This window comes from Odontesthes bonariensis, chromosome 10 (assembly GCF_027942865.1).
Source record: "Odontesthes bonariensis isolate fOdoBon6 chromosome 10, fOdoBon6.hap1, whole genome shotgun sequence".
NCBI lineage: Eukaryota > Metazoa > Chordata > Actinopteri > Atheriniformes > Atherinopsidae > Odontesthes > Odontesthes bonariensis.
The window spans coordinates 6242684-6259280 of NC_134515.1; the positions used below are offsets into that span (position 1 = coordinate 6242684).

Here is a 16597-nt window from a genome sequence, read left to right on the forward strand (position 1 = left end):
ATGTGCTGCAGCTGGTTCACAATCATGTTACCTTCTGCGTCTCTCCCTCCTCAGGTGGCCTGGAAGAGCTGGCAGCAGCCCGTCGGTTGCCCAAAGCTTACAGCACTGGCTTTGTCGGCTGCATCAAGGACGTGGTGGTCGATGGTGTGGAGCTCCACCTTGTGGAGGACGCCTTAAACAGCCCTAAAATATTACACTGTTCCGCCGCCAAATAACCAGCCAGAGACATAATACTGCAAGAAATGGAAAAAAAAAACAAGAAACCCTCCCACCCGCTCCCTCCATAGCGCCCATGTCTCCTGCTGTAATTATTTTCTATTTTTGTATACTTTTCATCGCTTTTTATATGGAAAGAGATTGAATTTGTTGTCTAATTTTTGTTTTATATATTTTGCTCTTTTTTTTATCTGCATCTCCGTACACAGTAAACAATTCCTTTTTTTTTTTTTTGGCCCGTCATCTTTTCAGAAAAGAAGGCATCTCTGTGGAAAACGAGATCTTCTGTTCATGTCAGTTTTATTTTTAACTTTAAAAAAAAAAAAACTATCAACCTGGTTCATTTTTTTCTCTCATTACTTGAACACGATGGACCTCGCTGATGATCTCTGGCTACTGCCTTGTCTTGGTGCCATATCTGCCGACCACATTGCCCAAGCATGGCCTATACATCCTTGAATATATAGAAATACATTCCCCCATGAGAGCTGGAACACAATAGGTGCCGTAGCAGTGTGCAGTTCTTTCATATTGCAGCCAGCTGGCGTAAACAGTGAAAAAAAATTCAGCACTGAAGTCCTGTATTCAGTCTATTATATTTTCCTAATATGACTTTTCAAATATCAGTTAAGCTGCTGCAGTGACTAAGTACACAGTCAAAACTACTCGATCAGCCCCATCTCACAGCGCCAAAAAAAAACAAAAAAAAAAACTCTCCAGCCGATTCCATCAGAGCCTTTAGTTTTGAAATATGACTCACTAACACTGCAATCCAATGCGATGGAGAGAGCACTGTGTTCCACAGTGACGCCCATATCATTAGTCATAAGTCAAGAAATGAATCATATAAATGTTATAAATATAGATTATATAAATAATACCTGAGACTGTGAATATGTAAGATGGGTTCTCTTTAAAGAGTTGTGCTTCTCATGTACTATTGTGCGTTCTGTTCTACAATCAGCAGATGAACTAATGTTGACCACTATAAATGCATGCACTTCTGCAGTGTTGGTTTGATTCTTTGAATCTGGTTTATGTTTGTTAATTTACCTTTTTCTTCCAACAAAAAAAAAATGGTAAAAAAAAAAATCTAATTTGAAAAATATCACTGTTTCTGGCTTTTTTCCTTCTTGTTTCCACTGATGTGATTACAGAAAGTACAGACTTGGGAATTATGTTTTAAGATTGTTTATTCCCTCTATCTGTTTTTTTTTTTTTTTTCATCGTTTGTATTTTTCTTGGGAGCAGTTAGTTTTGCAGGAACTTGAATGGTGCATAAGGGAAGAGTTGTTACCATATCTGACCTTAAGGAGGTGCTGAAAGCAAAGACTGAAGAAAAGGACAGACAGAGAGGAGACAAGGACAGATCTTATCATGAGAAGAGCTGCTACTCTTGGGGATGTGCTGTTAAACAACAATCAGTTGTCAACACAAAGACAAAAAGCATCAAATATCTATGCTTGAGACTTCATTTCATTTTCGTTTTTCACATTCCTGGAGGAACACATTATTTTTTTCGGCTGTTGAATGAAAGAGAGAAAGAGACTGGTATGTTCTTGTGACCTTTTGAAGCCATAACAGCCGCAAAAACTGAGAAAAGATACATAATCCTACAGTACTTGCAAGTTAAGATAGCAACGCATGGGTTTGTATTACTAGTGCAAATTCTGTAACTTTCAGTGGACTGTTGCAAAGTGGAGTCATCTTAGCTAAATGCAATAAGCTAAAATGACCCACTTAAAGACACTTGTTTTGATATGAGAACCTTGGCAATATTCTAAGACAAATCCTGCCTGTTTGTGGTTGAGTATCAAATGGTCTTGTACTTTTTTTTTTCTAAGTTCTTAATTATGTTTCCTTCCTTAAATCATCAAGCGACCTGTTTTTGTACAGCCCTGCGATTTTAAAGTGTAAATTTAGCAAATGTGTGATCTGTGGAGGTTTATGTTTTTAGTAATATACACTGGAGCCATGTCTGACTTGTCTGTTCACCCATAGAATGACATACTTCTGTACATGGGGGAGGGATTACCCTTAAGCTATAACTATGTTGTATGTATTCAAGCTCTAGGTGTCCACACCAGACCAGGAAATCCTTTCTGGTGTCCCAAGACACTGATATTCCAGCACTCTTTTAACTATGGACTGGTCTTATTTTAACACACTGTTCTTTGAATTTGACCCACTGAGGTGCGGACATTTAATAATCGAGAGAATCCTATGTAATTGGATGGACTCAAGAACAATAAAGACAACTGCAGTCTTTGGTTTTGGGTGGAAACTATGAATTGCCTTAATAACCTGTTACCTTGACTGTGAGCAGGTGACGGACGTCATTCATATAACTGTTTCCTTTCTTTAGTCAGTGTATTAGCCTCATCCCAATAATGTAAATGAGTAAGACATAATGATAACTATATTAGTAATAATCCCCATGCATTAAAAAAAATATCCCAGAGGGCTTCTGCAAATGCTCCATCTGGCTTTTTACAAAGAAAAAAAAATCATCTATTTACTGTTTTTGAACCGGTTTCCTCCTCCCTATTTATGTCTACATGTGGATTATCTTCCATGTCTGACCTCTGTAAACTACTGTCTGACTGCGCAAACCTCGTCAAAGGGCAGTGCACCAAGTAAGAGTGGCATGACCTGAACATTACTAACTTTATGACCTTTGTCTTGTGTTCCTACCACCATGAAATAAAACATCAACCAAATGGAACACTTTTCCTGTCTGTTTGGCTTTATTTTGAGCAATCTAGCGTTTTACTGTACAACTGTTTGCACACATTTCTTGTAAAGATCAAATGTAAAAATGAGATACTTGGATTGTAGAAGACAACTTGAGCTGTTCCCATGACAACCATTTGTTAATGAAGACCGAGGAGAGATTTTCAAAAGCTAACGAGTGGGCATTTTGTCAAGATTATTTACCCAGATATTGAACTTTAACTATTAGACTCATATGTTTCCTTTCGCCAGGGGACAGTTCAATGCTAATATGGTGTAATGCATTTGATTGAGCTCCAAATTAGTACTCATTTCGAGTTTCTATATTCAAGGAGTAAATGGAAGGAAAGAGGTTACAGGGTTTAACGTGGCAGCTCTTTCCAGCTGCAGGTAATCTTTCATATTGCAAAGACCTAAGAGTAGTTTGGTGGTAGAGAGTGAGAATCTCATTATTTTAGTGTAAGTCTTCGTCATTAGATTCCTGACAGCTGTGAGCACTAAAGAGTTCAATCTGTAGATTGTTTAGATTAGGCGTTTCACACATTTGGATTTCCAAGGCTTCAGTGTTAACTGAAGCAAACACACTCACACACACATCGATGAACAGCATTTCCGGCAATTGTGATATTTACCTCTTATAGTTCAAATCACACACAGCAACCTCTGGTGGCTTAATGCTGATTAAAAGCCTGGAATTCAAGAGAAGAAAATGCTGCACAGATTCCTACACCATTCTGCACATCCCAAATCTGTCTTGAGCATTTTTATTAAGTCTGAGATTTAATGAGATTAATTTATTTCTTGTTAATGGCAGAGAAGGACACTGCATCTTGTGCTGTGTTAATTAGAACTCAATGAAATGGTTTAGATTAAATGGTTTTGCCCAACGAGGGATGCTGCTGGAGAAACATAATTTTCACATTTATAAGTGAGAGTGGTTTGATTAAAGGGTTTCCCAAGGATTACATCAATACCAAACACAACATCCATATAGAGAACTAAATAATGAAGAAGAAGAAAAAGAGGATCGTTCTTTTGGTGGCACCCAGGGGAGCTAATTGGTTTTGACTGAAACTTGTGTTTTTGAGGACACTGGATTCACAGAAACAAGATGACACAAAAAGCTCATTTCGATTCATGTGTTGAAAAACTCAACAGCATAAGGAGCTCTGAGGCAGGCAGAATGTTTTCAGATGCGTGTTTTAAAGCACATGTAGAGGAATTCAGTTTGATCAAAGGTCAAAATGAATTAAAGAGTTATGCAATAAACTCAGCACAACACCAGATCCTAACAACATTAATAATGTTAGAAGATGTTCGCAGTGAAATTCTTTCTAAAAATTTGGACAGTTAAAGACCTCACCCGGCCTTAAACTCCCTCTAGCACAGTTTTTCATGTCCACACAATAATAAAAGTCTTTTCTCTCTGGCTCCAGCTGTCCAGTTGTATCACTCCCAGTATAAGACCTCTTTGTTTTCCTTTTCAGACTTTTTTCCATCTTTGGAAAGGCAGATTTAAAAGTTTCAAGGCACATAAGGTCAGAGGCCACAACCCACTAGAGGGAGTCACCTCAGGGTAGATGGGACATCCTGGTTTCCATTTCTGGGCTTTGTACTCTTGAGTCTATTCATCACTCCTAGACTCAACAGGACATCAGTCTGCACAGTGATAAAAACGGAATGTTTGAGTCCAGAAACTGACGGTTATTGCGTACTTATTTATTGCATTGTTAAACTTTTTTTCTGTTCCAGTAATTAAGTGATTGATTTTTAAACTGTATATGGTTTTAAAAAAAAAAAGTCTTCATACTTTCTGGTAATGTAAGTTCGAGATGACCTATTTACCAAAAGGGACAAAATGACACATTTGCTTGATATTTTAGGCATCATTTCTTTGTCATTTTCTTTCACAATTTGAAACCAATAAATAAGGTCTGAAGAAAACTTTGGGCACCCAGTTTTTAGTAACACCCCTTTTGCCAAATGTCTTGGAAATGGTTTCTGTAACTACCTTAAATGTAACTTACACTTCATAATCAGATTGAGAAGAGCCTAACAGCCTCATCCTGTATGCTAAGCTGTAACCTCCTCAAACATTTGTGACTGGTCCACTTGTATAGTGAGTGTATATATAATTCTGCTTCATTCAGATATAATGCTCATATGGAACAAAGATGAAAACTGTTTCAAGTTATCTCAAAATGCTGATGCACTAAGTAATATTTCACCTGCAACTATATTCTGTTTTCTTATTTTTAAAGCTGTGTACAGATCTGTGTGCAGTCTATGGATTCCGAGGCATGTTTAGGATTATCATCCAAATCCTTTGTTATAGCCTCAATTTCTTTTAAGACAGTGTGCTGTTTGGTTCTAGAATTTGCTGGAATTTAAAGCTTGCCCCCTGTTAAAATCTAGTATTGAACTATTTTAACATATTTATAGTGTGTATTATGGTATGAAACAGTGAAACAGGCAGTAGACATCTTGGCTGAACATTTCAACTTTGGAACTGCAGTGCATCAATGAGAGACGGGTGATGTGGGGCAAATTTACATACTGAAGCAGTGGCATAGTTTTACTTCTTCGCAATGTTTAGGGATCGATTGATTATTTTTCATGGACAAAAAAACATAACTATGTAATTTTGATGAGCGTAGGTTTGTTTTTCAGGATTTTACCAATGCCCGGAGAATCAGTCCATTCCTCCAACCAGAGAAATCCATCCATCCATTTCAGAATACATTCCTACAAGAGAAACTGGCTGCTTTACAACCCCAAAGCAAGATCGATTCAACTCTGTGCCTAACATTTCAAGATGATTCTGCATTCTTTTTCACTCCACACATAGCTTTGGTCATTTTTTTTACCCAAAAACTTTATTCTAACCTCATCAGAAAACAGAACTTTCTAAATGCAGAACTCTTTAGATGTTCTTTAAACTTCTAATCCAAAGATTTTCATATAAGGATTTAAAAAAAACTTTCCACTGATGACGCTACATATTCATGTTTGGGTTTTGAACAGTAAAAAGGCATCTGCTAAACCTTACCAAAGGGCTTTTGCAGTCAGATGTTTTTATTTGTCTTTTAAACAATTCTACATGCTGTTGTCTTTGAAAGTTTTGTCAGTCTCACAAACCTCTATCATTTCTCAATCACATAAGAAACTGATCTGAAAATGCTTTGCTGTCTTCCTTTAGTCTGTTCCTGCCTTGTAGATTTCACTACAATCTTGGTTTGGTTTATCAAACAGAATTTCCATATCACTGTTTTTTCTAAAAACGATGGGGAAACACTAGACCCTCAGCCAACTAAGTTGTAAGTAATCTGAGAGTTCAAATCTTTTTTGGTATCTATACTTTTGCAAAATTTTAACCTGAAATTTTATTTTGATCAAGTATGAACAAACTTTTATATTCAACTGTATGACAGCTTTAGACACATATAAATATACTTTTGAAATCCTAAATGTATATTCAATTCAATTCAAATTCAAAAATACTTTATTTATCCCAGAGGGAAATTAAATGTTGATGTAACTCAATTAAATCAAGGAGTTATTATAGATGCTGATGGCTGTGGGCAGGAAAGATTTCCTGTAGCGGTCCGTTTTGCATCCAAACTGAAGAAGCCTTTGACTGAAGAGACTCTGTTTTCCGATAACAGTCTCATGGAGAGGATGTTCAGGGTTGTCCATAATTCTCTTGATTTTATGCAAAATCCTTCTTTGCATTATTGTCTCCAGAGGTTCCACAGTCGTCCCCAGAACAGAACCAGCCTTGCTTATCAGGTTGTTGAGTCTTTTTAGGTCCCTGGTTCTGATGCTGCTGCCCCAACAGATGACGCAAGAGGAAATGACGCTCTCAACAACAGACTTGTAGAAGATCTGCAACATCTTGTTGCAAACCTTGAAGGACCTTAGCTTCCTCAAGAAGTACAGTCTGCTCTGTCCTTTCTTGTAGATTGCTTCACTGTTGTGTCTCCAGTCCAGTCTGTTGTCCACATGAACACCAAGGTATTTATATTCCTCAACCACCTCCACTTCTTCTCCCATGATGGAAACAGGGTTTGATCTGACCCTGTTTCTCCTGAAATCTACAATCATCTCCTTTGTTTTGTTAACATTCAAGATGAGATGATTGTTCCCACACCATGCCACAAAGCGGTATATGGAAATATGTAGATATGGATAAATATGCAAACTGTACAGGATTTAACGTTGTAACTGCCAGCTGTATAAAGTACAATTTGAGTTTGTTACCCCCTGTTCTAGATTGCGTCATTATATGTGCATTCTCTCTCATGCAAATAAGTCATGACCCATCTCTTGAATCAATAGAGCACAACTGTTTCTGGTTGGCAGGGTGACTCTTTCCAACACAGATCCACTGAGCCAGTGGACACTTCAAAACTTCACACCATTTTCACACCAGCAAAAAGTTTCATTTGTATCAGGCAAAGGATTTCAGTGAGGGCAATTACAAAATACAAGGTAGAGGCCATTTGTAATTGCCCTTCCAACACAATTGACACACAAACTCTCACACAGCTTGATTGACCTTTTTCTCAAACACATAAGGAAGCCAAAGTCAATTTCTCCCATTTGTTCACTAAAACGGGTGCTGCACAAAATTATATTTGATCACTCCTTAATAAACACAAAATGCACAGAGGGCATGTTCCCTAATAGATCACAATGACTGTGTTATCCAAGTGTCTGAGTCCTGTATCATATCTATTATCAAGCACTAGATGTTTGTTTGTTGTTCCACTATGTGTTATTTTTCTAATCTTAAACAATTTGAACTATTTATCTGGCTCAAGCTTTAGGTTCATTTCTAACTGTTCACCAGACCCAAACAATGCACGTACGTCCAAATTTATAGGTACTCTGAGGCACAATGCATTCAGCAGTGTGTGACAGATAGAAAAAAACATCTACTTGAAATTCCACAGAGAGAAGAAGTGCTTGTCTGTAGGCTGCAGCTGCACACTCAGTCTAACAGTGCAAAAGCAAATCCATAGATGTAGAGCCTGTGGGCTCACAGACAATTGCATAAGCCCATCTATCCCAGAGTAGATTAACCTACACTGATAACCACCAGGCAAGTGACGTCAATGTTGCTCTGCCTCGATGCTTATTCCTCATCTGCACCACCAACATGCACATTCAGAAGAGCTAAGAGGCTGCCCCAAACTGATTGTGTAACAGAGGAAGTATAGATCAGCCTTATCCCTCACGTGACAATAGCTGAGGCTGACAATAGCGCAGCAATACCCTGCAGGGCTTTTTGCAAATGCATAATTGGTAGATATGAAATATGAATATTAATTGTTGTAAAATCATTCTGCTTTTATTTAATATTCAACTATCTAAAATGAGGTATTGTGAATTTGATGCTTAAGCTTAATATTGGAACAAACAAGTTTCTATTATTGCTGACAGTGTTGCTGTGGTATGTTTCAGCTGATAATGATTGTAATCCTGATAATGATCTTTTAAATAGTGACAGGTGTGAGGTTTAAAGTGGGGCCCAGTTATCAATTTGATAAAGACTCAGCCAATCAGAGGTCAGGACGCAACGATCAATTTCTCAATTTGTCTAGCGATGCATCATATAAGCGGGGAAATGTAGTGAGCTGCAACGTGGGAGGTCAGTTCGGAGAAAATAATTATCACTCAGTTACAGATGACAACATTACAGTTTGACATGGGAAATTATGTTTGATAATAAATAAAACGGTTAAGATCAATATGCATTACTTCAGGGAATGCAGTCTATACATACGATAAAAAAACAAGGTAAAACAATGTTAAAACACGACATTAAAAAGGAATATTCAGATTGGCAGCTGTTAGGAAACAACACAAAATTCCCAGCTGAAGACTCCTGTGTACAGTCGGTCTCCAAAAAGGCCTTTGTTTTGACAGGTAATAACCGGAAGGCGAGTCGGTAATCATGTGTAGCTCAACATTCAGGTTTCACTGAGCTCTCAATCCTAACAGCGACTCAACGGAGGGAAGAGAGGAACGTCTGAGGATACTTGACAACTTTCAGAGACTGCTATGACATCCCGCAGGTAAAGTCCAGTTTGTTTTTTAAAATGTCATTTATCCCGCCAGGCTGTTTTCAGGCTCTTCAGGCTGCACGAGCGGGACTGAAAATTGTCTGTGCGCGAGCGGCCAGAGACAGGCGGCAGCAGGGGCGCCCCAACTTTTTCTAAAGCGCTACAGATCCCTGTTACACTTGACGCCTGATATTACCAAATTTCCCTAATGTATTACCTACTGCAATACTGGCACTGCGTTTTAAGGTTGCACTGATTTCTACTATGGCGCTTACACAAATGTGAACGCTTAAAAGCGTTGACAAGACGTCGTTTTCCGCTACCTGCTGCAGAAAGAGATGATAATTACTCTGAAACTACCTCAGCTGTCTCTGTTAAGTCTGCAAATATGTGCATTTTGAGTGCATGTGTGGCTCGTGGGATTTGTACTACTACAACACCCCCACTCCCATTATAGGCTCAACTCAATGCAGATTCTTCCTCATAACACAGGATGTTTTCCTGATTTTTGCATTTTTATTAACCAGTGTTTGAGATTTTTCTGTTCTAAGAGTCTTTGTGTGTTCACATAGTGCAGGATGTTGTCTCATAGCTTACTATGAAATACAAGCCCTGACACGGAGTGCTACACTTGAGTAAAATCAGACTAAAACCTCGAGTAATGTTAAAGCAATCAGTTTTAAGTTTCTGACACTTCGAGTGCTTGAAAACCATCATGACACAAAATTTTCCTAATTCCAAGACCATTTGCTGCTGTCCATAAAGCATTGAATTAATCATATGTGTGTGCGAGGCTGTATTTTTCATTGGGCCTTTCCCTTAATATCATTTACCATTGTACATCAGTTGGCCTGTAATGATTTGAAGATCTTCCTGAAAGATTATGCAGGAGAGGAGGAGTTAGTAGCCACAGGAAGCTCTGCTGAACTCCTTAATCAAAAATAATGCATGTGTTGCTTGTTGTACTTATTCAGATTTTGTGTATTTGATTCCAATAAAGATTTCCAAGATAATCTAGTCCAGCTACTTTCCTATATATGTATATATATATATTAGTGTGTCGGTAAAAATATGTTTAAACATTTGTAATACATGGAGCTTGGGTTATTTTTGTGATTCTTGAAATATTATAGAGCGAGGGTGACGGAGCAATGTCAACTTAAGCCCCTCTCTCTTGTGCACATTGTTTTTGTTTCTATGCAAGGTGACCTACGAAATGTTTCAACTTCAGCACTATGCGTGATGTGCACATCAGAAAATGCAATGTCAGAGTTTACAGTTGAAACAAGCTATCTGCCAGTATATGGGTGGAAATAGTGTTTGACATGCACTTGTATTTTCTATAGGCAAAGATGAGAAAAGAATGTTATTTCAGTTTCTCAAAACTCGGCAACATGTGCTTTGTGCCGCGTCGGAACAAAGAATAATGAATTTTGTCTCTGCACGTTTTGCAAAGTAGTACTTCCTTTTTATCTCAAATGTGAACTTACTTGACGTTCACTTTCAAGTTGACATATTTTATGATTCTTGATAATGTCGGATAAAATGTGTCGCCACCAATTTGCACAGCAAGTAAAATGTTTTCAAACCTGATCGGAAAAGTGGGGGGAAAAAATAGCTAAATAAATGAAAAACTCGATTCAAAAACTGTTTCTCGCTTGATTGATAGATTCACTTTTCAATTTGATTCATTCCACAGATGTGCACAAGATTTACAATATACACTTTTGTGTTGACTGAGGGCCAGGTGTTCACTTTCCACCAGGGCCAATGTCACCAGCAAGTCAAGATTTGAGATTTACAGACGCACTGAAACTAAGGTAGATGTGTTCATCTGCAAGTTTCCATGCTTAATCGCCAGTCGGTACACGTATGACTGTTGCTTTGTGGCTCATTTTGTACTTCCTGCGCTGAAATGCCACAAGAGAACGACACTCTTACCATCTTAATATTAACAGACCTCAGTCAAACTACCCGTTTCAGGAAGGATTTTAGTTCATCACAGGACTGGGGAGGGCTGGAATTCCCCCTTATTTTGTCATTATTGTTTTTGTAGTGAAGCGGTTAAGCCAAAAAGGAACATTTGTACTGTCCCTCATTGTTATTCAGTATAACAGCATTTAAACAATGTGTCGAGTTCAGTGTGGGCCCAGAGAAATTCGTAATAATGAATCACATTATGATGCTTTTCCATTTTTTTTTTTTTTTTCTTTGCTAGTTGGCCCTGTGTATTAGTAGAGACTTTCCATGATTGGAAACCACCTCTTCTCCTTTGTTTATGGAACAGACCTCATCTGTCACTGAAACTCTTTTGACCAGCTGAGAGCAGTGAGTCAGTCTGGTCGATAAGCCGACAGGAAAACAACAGCCCATGTGGAGGAATAAGATAGCGCTGCAAACATTTCCAGAAGTGTTCTGACATCTGTGTCAGCTCCACGGAACACCGTCTGAATTGCACCATTTAAGGGAAATGTGCATAGAAAATGGAAAGAAATGCTTTCTTAGGTTTATGTCAAGTAGTTGATGTTTAACATTTCAGAATTAGATTTCTCTCCCAGCTGAGCTTTGCCCGGGTTCACACAGTCAGTGCTACTGTTGCTTGAATATTAGTCACACACTTTTGAATATCCCTGGCTGGAGAAACAAGTAAGCTGGGAAAAAAATGGATAAAGTGATCGCCCACCAACTGCTATAAACGTCTTTAAGTTAACGCGTGTATTGTTCTTAAATTCTAGAATTGTAATCTGTAAAACTGACTTAACCTTATCTGTAATTAGGTGGTAAACCTTTTCCCTACTTTCAGTATAGAATAAGGTTGTATGTGTTTGTGAAAAAAAAACAAGTAATTTATTAACCTGTTATGCCCAGAGTCACTTTTACTAGATTGCTCAAGTCTTGTTTACTCTATGTAAACACAAAAAGCCTCAGACACTCTACTCTGTGGTAAAAGTAGCTTTTTTAATGTTTGAAAAGCGGTATTTTTGTAATAGTCGCCCGGCTTCTGGTGGTATGCATGTGCAAAAGAAATATGCATGCATGCCGTGAATGCCTAAGTTACTCATTTAGCCAATTCTGCTAATTTAAATGCATGGTGCAACACAGAGAATTTATCTTTCTAGTGATCGAATGTGGGTGGCCGGTTTTTCACCCTGTGTAAGTATAACTCCTGTCATCAGCGAGACTAAAAATAACTGTTTCAGTTCCAAAATCCACAGTCCAAGCCTTGCGTGGGACAAATATAACCCCAGCAGAGGCTTTCATGCTGTGCTGTGGCTACTAAGTATATCACCTTTTTGTCAGCAAGCCTAGACATGCATGCTTTAAATAGCCAACTAGGGCTATATTCAACTTGAGACGTTATGTAAGAGGATAGAGTGGTGGCTGGATGCACAGTGGGGCTGTTCCCCCCCCCCCCCCCCAACCACCCTGAGGCAACTTGCGGCTCCCAGCTGCCTCTGTCTCTCCCACAGTACATCCATTTTATTTAGCTCCTCCATGTCGACATCTCATCAGATAAATTCAAGCTTTTTGAAAACTTGCCGTCTTTGTCTCGTTTCCGTTTCTCTTCTCCTTACTGCCCAGGGCCAAATGCGGGGAAATGGCGTGCTTGGTAGTTGTCAAAGGGAATCCTATTCTTGGAAAGCCCTGAGTCACTCCCGCTCATGCAGTCATGATCTGAATAGGGAAGGGAGGTGGAGAATGGATGAGGTTGTACAGGGAGGCTATGTTGTTCAGTCTGCTGTAAGGATTCACACGCAGTGCTTTGCAAAAAGCATCTCCTCAATTCAATTATAAATGTATACATGCATTATGGAATGTTAGTTGTGTAACCAGCGGGGAAGTATTTTCTGGGTTTGAGTCTGTATAGTACTTGCAATGCATTGGTAAATTTCAATGTCATATCATTTGATTTGAGTTTGATTTGTGATTGTAACTGTTTGGGCTGTAGGCACATTAAAAAAAAAAAAAAAAAAAAAAACTGCCCGTGTTTAATTAGGTTACAAATGCTTAAATGACAAACATAACTCTAAATAGAGGACTTGGCATATATTCATTGATCCTTTACTATGGCATTGCTTTGCATCACACAATAGTGAGCAAATTAACAGTTGGATTTTTAGTATTTCATCTGATTTCTAAAAGTTGATTGAACCGCTTTTTATATGGTTCTCTCAATTAAGCCAAAGTAATAGAACTGGCTTAAAGCAAGCTTGGTTTTTCAGACTGATTCTAATAGGGGGCTTGTTTTTCTGTTCTAGATAAAATACCAGTCTACTCTCCTTCCAGCACTCTCACAACTGTTAAAGCAATTGAAGAGGAACAATTGTGAAAAGTTAGACCTTTTTTGTCTGGTTGTTTCTATAAAATCAATAGAAAGCTGTAGAATACAACATTTATGACTTTTGGTGAACTTTTTCTTTCACACCGTTAATGCGCTAGTTTTAAAAGAACTATATAATCACGGCTATTGAGTAATCTGGTCTTGCACTGCTTATAGGCAGTCCATTTATGATGTACTGTACTCATAATTTGACCATCCAAGAGAAGTTTTGGTGCAGCTGTCCCAAAAGGTTGGATGAATAGGGCTGCAAACTGATTTTGACTGTGCAGAATTCACACGCATGCACACACACACACACACACACACACACGCACACACACACACGCACACACACACACAGCCTTAGACTTTCTTTTGGAGTCTGATGCCCAGCCAGGACACCAGGGGCTGTTTCGATGGCTTGATGACCACTACTCTTTGATCCCCAGAAGGAAAGAGGCTTTGGATTTGGGCCTTAACAGCAGAATTTCCATTATGCTGTAAATATCTATAACAGCTTATTGATCTCTACAGTGTTCTGGCTGTAGTAAAGGCCCTTGGGGTTTGTTAATTTTGCAGCATGTCACTAACAAGATTGAAACGGTCGGAAGGACTCCCATGAAAGGATTGCCAACATTTACAATTTTAACTTCCAGTGCTTATATCGCCTTTAATATATTTGAAAATAATGTATTTTTTTAAGTTTAATAAATGCATGATGTTTCCTAGTAAGTAAGTAAGTAAGTAAGTAAGTAATAGATTGCTGAGCTTGAAACAAAATTATTCTCAATAATAGCTAATTGAATATAGATGATATTTAACCATCTATGACTAGATTGAAACTATATCTGTGCTTTAAAATAATTGTAAAATTCTAAAATACAGTCATTTGAAAACAAATTACAGTGAAATTGTGCCATGCTTTTGTTCTGTCCAATTATTTTCTAAGCCAACTGCAAAGCTCTCTGACCCACCCCAGTAAATTAATAGCCTAATGGCATACTGCTGAATTGGCTGGATTGGGGGTTTAGCTTGGCGAGGCCTAACTATGATCCGATGTAACTACAACACATGTAATCTCCAGGCACAGGCAACACAGCTGTTGTATTTAGCCTCCAACAAGATGGCAAGGACCTTGTAGAGACCTGCTACCTTGATCTGACCTGGCTGAGCCTGTGCGAGTCCCAGAGAGAGTTCTGTTAGCTTCAGGATCACAGAGCAGGCTTTGGAACGGAGCCATAATAGCCTCCCTGATCTCTTAGTCCAAAGGGGAGTGATGGTGAGGCTGAGAAAAGAGGCTTGAGGATGGTTGGACCAGTCTGCCAGCGGCTGTCACATTTTGTCTGAGGTGGGAAAGGAGAGGAGGCGGGGGGGACAGCTGATAGCACTAGCGGGTGCTGGTATCAGGCCTGCTCACGCTCATCCTAATCCCAGATTAAAAGGCCCCCGCCCCTCACCAGTTCTTCCTACCACACACTCTCTCTATTTTTCTCTCTAGCACTCTTTCGAAGCACCCCCTCCATTTCTGTCATTTCTCTCACTGTCTCTGTCTCACTCTGTCTAACCCAGTAACACTTTTACAAGCAACCCCCACCCCCCTCCTTGAGTCTCCATATCTCCCTCACTCCCTCCCACCCTCCCTTGTGTAACAGTGCCCAGTTGCTGGATTACTAAAACCTGAAGTTGCTGAAACAAGGGGCTGGGGCTGGGGCTGGCTTCGACAACAATGGTGAGGTAGGGCAAAAACAATCCCACCCTACTTGTGTTAAATTTCTCCTTTTTTTTGACAAGCGTCTCACTACTTTGAACTCGCCCTCTTTTCTTAGATCATGCTGTAGTTTGCTAGTTCGTTAGCTGTAGTTTTCTGTGGATTTCTGAATTTAATACACCAAATCCAGAGCTGAAGTATAACAGGTGAAAGGTTATAGTTCTGCAGAAGTGTGTACGCTTGAGTAACAATGTTTCTCTTATAGGTCATCTCTGTGTGTGTTGCTTTAAAAGTGGCTGCAAGGTTAGAGGAGGCGAGGAGTGTGGTTTTTGTCAAAAAGCTGTTGAGTTGTTTGTGTGCTTTTTTTTTAATTTTTTTTTTTAAAGACACTTTTGAGATTAGGTGCTTCCTGGTTTCAGCTTTTTGTAAAAATGACAAGGTGAACAGTAGTGGCTTCTGAAGCATTTGTCCAGTGTTTGTGTGTGTGATTTTAGCCAATCAACTGTTGTTTAGATAATTTGAGGAGTGACAGCAGGACTGTCATAAGGGATTAGACACAAGGCATTTTTATCCCGCTGTTTTTATTTTTTCCGTATGAATCAGGGAAGGATTAAAAACAATACACAAGTAATCTGTCCACCAGCTGACACCCATGATTCGTCAATAGCTCTTCAGCACACTAACCCAGTACTGTTAGAACATGTCAGGACTGTCCAAATATAGTCAAATAAATGGAAAGGTGCCTGCTTATAGTGAAATAAGTATATGATGGAAAACTACCTTATGCAGTTATAACATTCAAAATGTTGGTTAGTTTTAGTACTTTTTTTTTTTTTTTACTAGAATTATTTTTGTTATTGAAGTACTAATCAGTAAATATAGTAACAAGAAATTGCAGAATGTGTTGATTTACATGAGATTACTCAGTTAACTCAATGTCTACTGTGTTTCTATTAAATCTAATTTGATACTGAAGTGCTTATATATGAACTGTTTTGCATGAAGCATCACCTTAACACCAAATCTGTCCCAAGAAAAAGGAAAAAGTTGTTTTTTAGTTTTGAGAAAAATGTTTCAGAAGGTGGCTGGTGCTTCAAACTGATATCTGTATGCTGTGTCAACATGCATTTGGTCCACAAAATCAATTGCAACTCCCTTTATTCTATTAAAGTTTGTTATGAATGTGAAAACCACCTTGTTTGACTGTTTTACTCGGCTAATTAAACTTTGGTAAAGAGAATTGGATGATAACTGGATTTAAGTGTATTTGTTTTCTTTCTCCGTTGAGATGACGCATTGTGAACTGGTGGTATATAAATAAACTAAACCGAGTTAAGGAGAGGGACACATGGCCACAACCTGAGACATCTCTGGATAGATGCCATCAGCTTTCACAAACATGGTGACACACATTGTTTGTTTTTACTGAATCAGGATTTTCAGGTGTTGCAGTTAAGTTTCAGCATAGACTTGATTTGGAAACTCTTCACGTAACGATGCATAGTTGCATAGATCTACATAACTTCACAGTGCTCTCACATGTGTGTGTGT

At 38.7% G+C, this 16597-nt stretch overlaps 2 protein-coding genes across 7 annotated transcripts in view; both read left to right on the forward strand.

Annotated features, from left to right (window-relative positions):
- The window catches only part of agrn (agrin), a 264104-nt gene extending 261163 nt beyond the window's left edge, over positions 1–2941 (forward strand). For all 5 annotated transcript variants that reach the window (XM_075476038.1, XM_075476039.1, XM_075476040.1 and 2 more), the window contains one exon: positions 55–2941. In XM_075476038.1, coding sequence (XP_075332153.1) covers positions 55–215 — 161 coding nt within the window. In that variant the 3' untranslated portion in view covers positions 216–2941. The remainder of the gene's footprint in view (positions 1–54) is intronic.
- Positions 2942–8919: 5978 nt separating this feature from the next.
- Positions 8920–16597, forward strand: part of ptpn11b (protein tyrosine phosphatase non-receptor type 11b) — a 38901-nt gene continuing 31223 nt past the window's right edge. The window contains exon 1 of one of the 2 annotated variants that reach the window (XM_075476034.1): positions 8920–9029. In XM_075476034.1, coding sequence (XP_075332149.1) covers positions 9016–9029 — 14 coding nt within the window. In that variant the 5' untranslated portion in view covers positions 8920–9015. Of the gene's footprint in view, positions 9030–14980; positions 15073–16597 lie in introns of those variants that run through there. The other variant, XM_075476035.1, reaches the window with a different exon arrangement.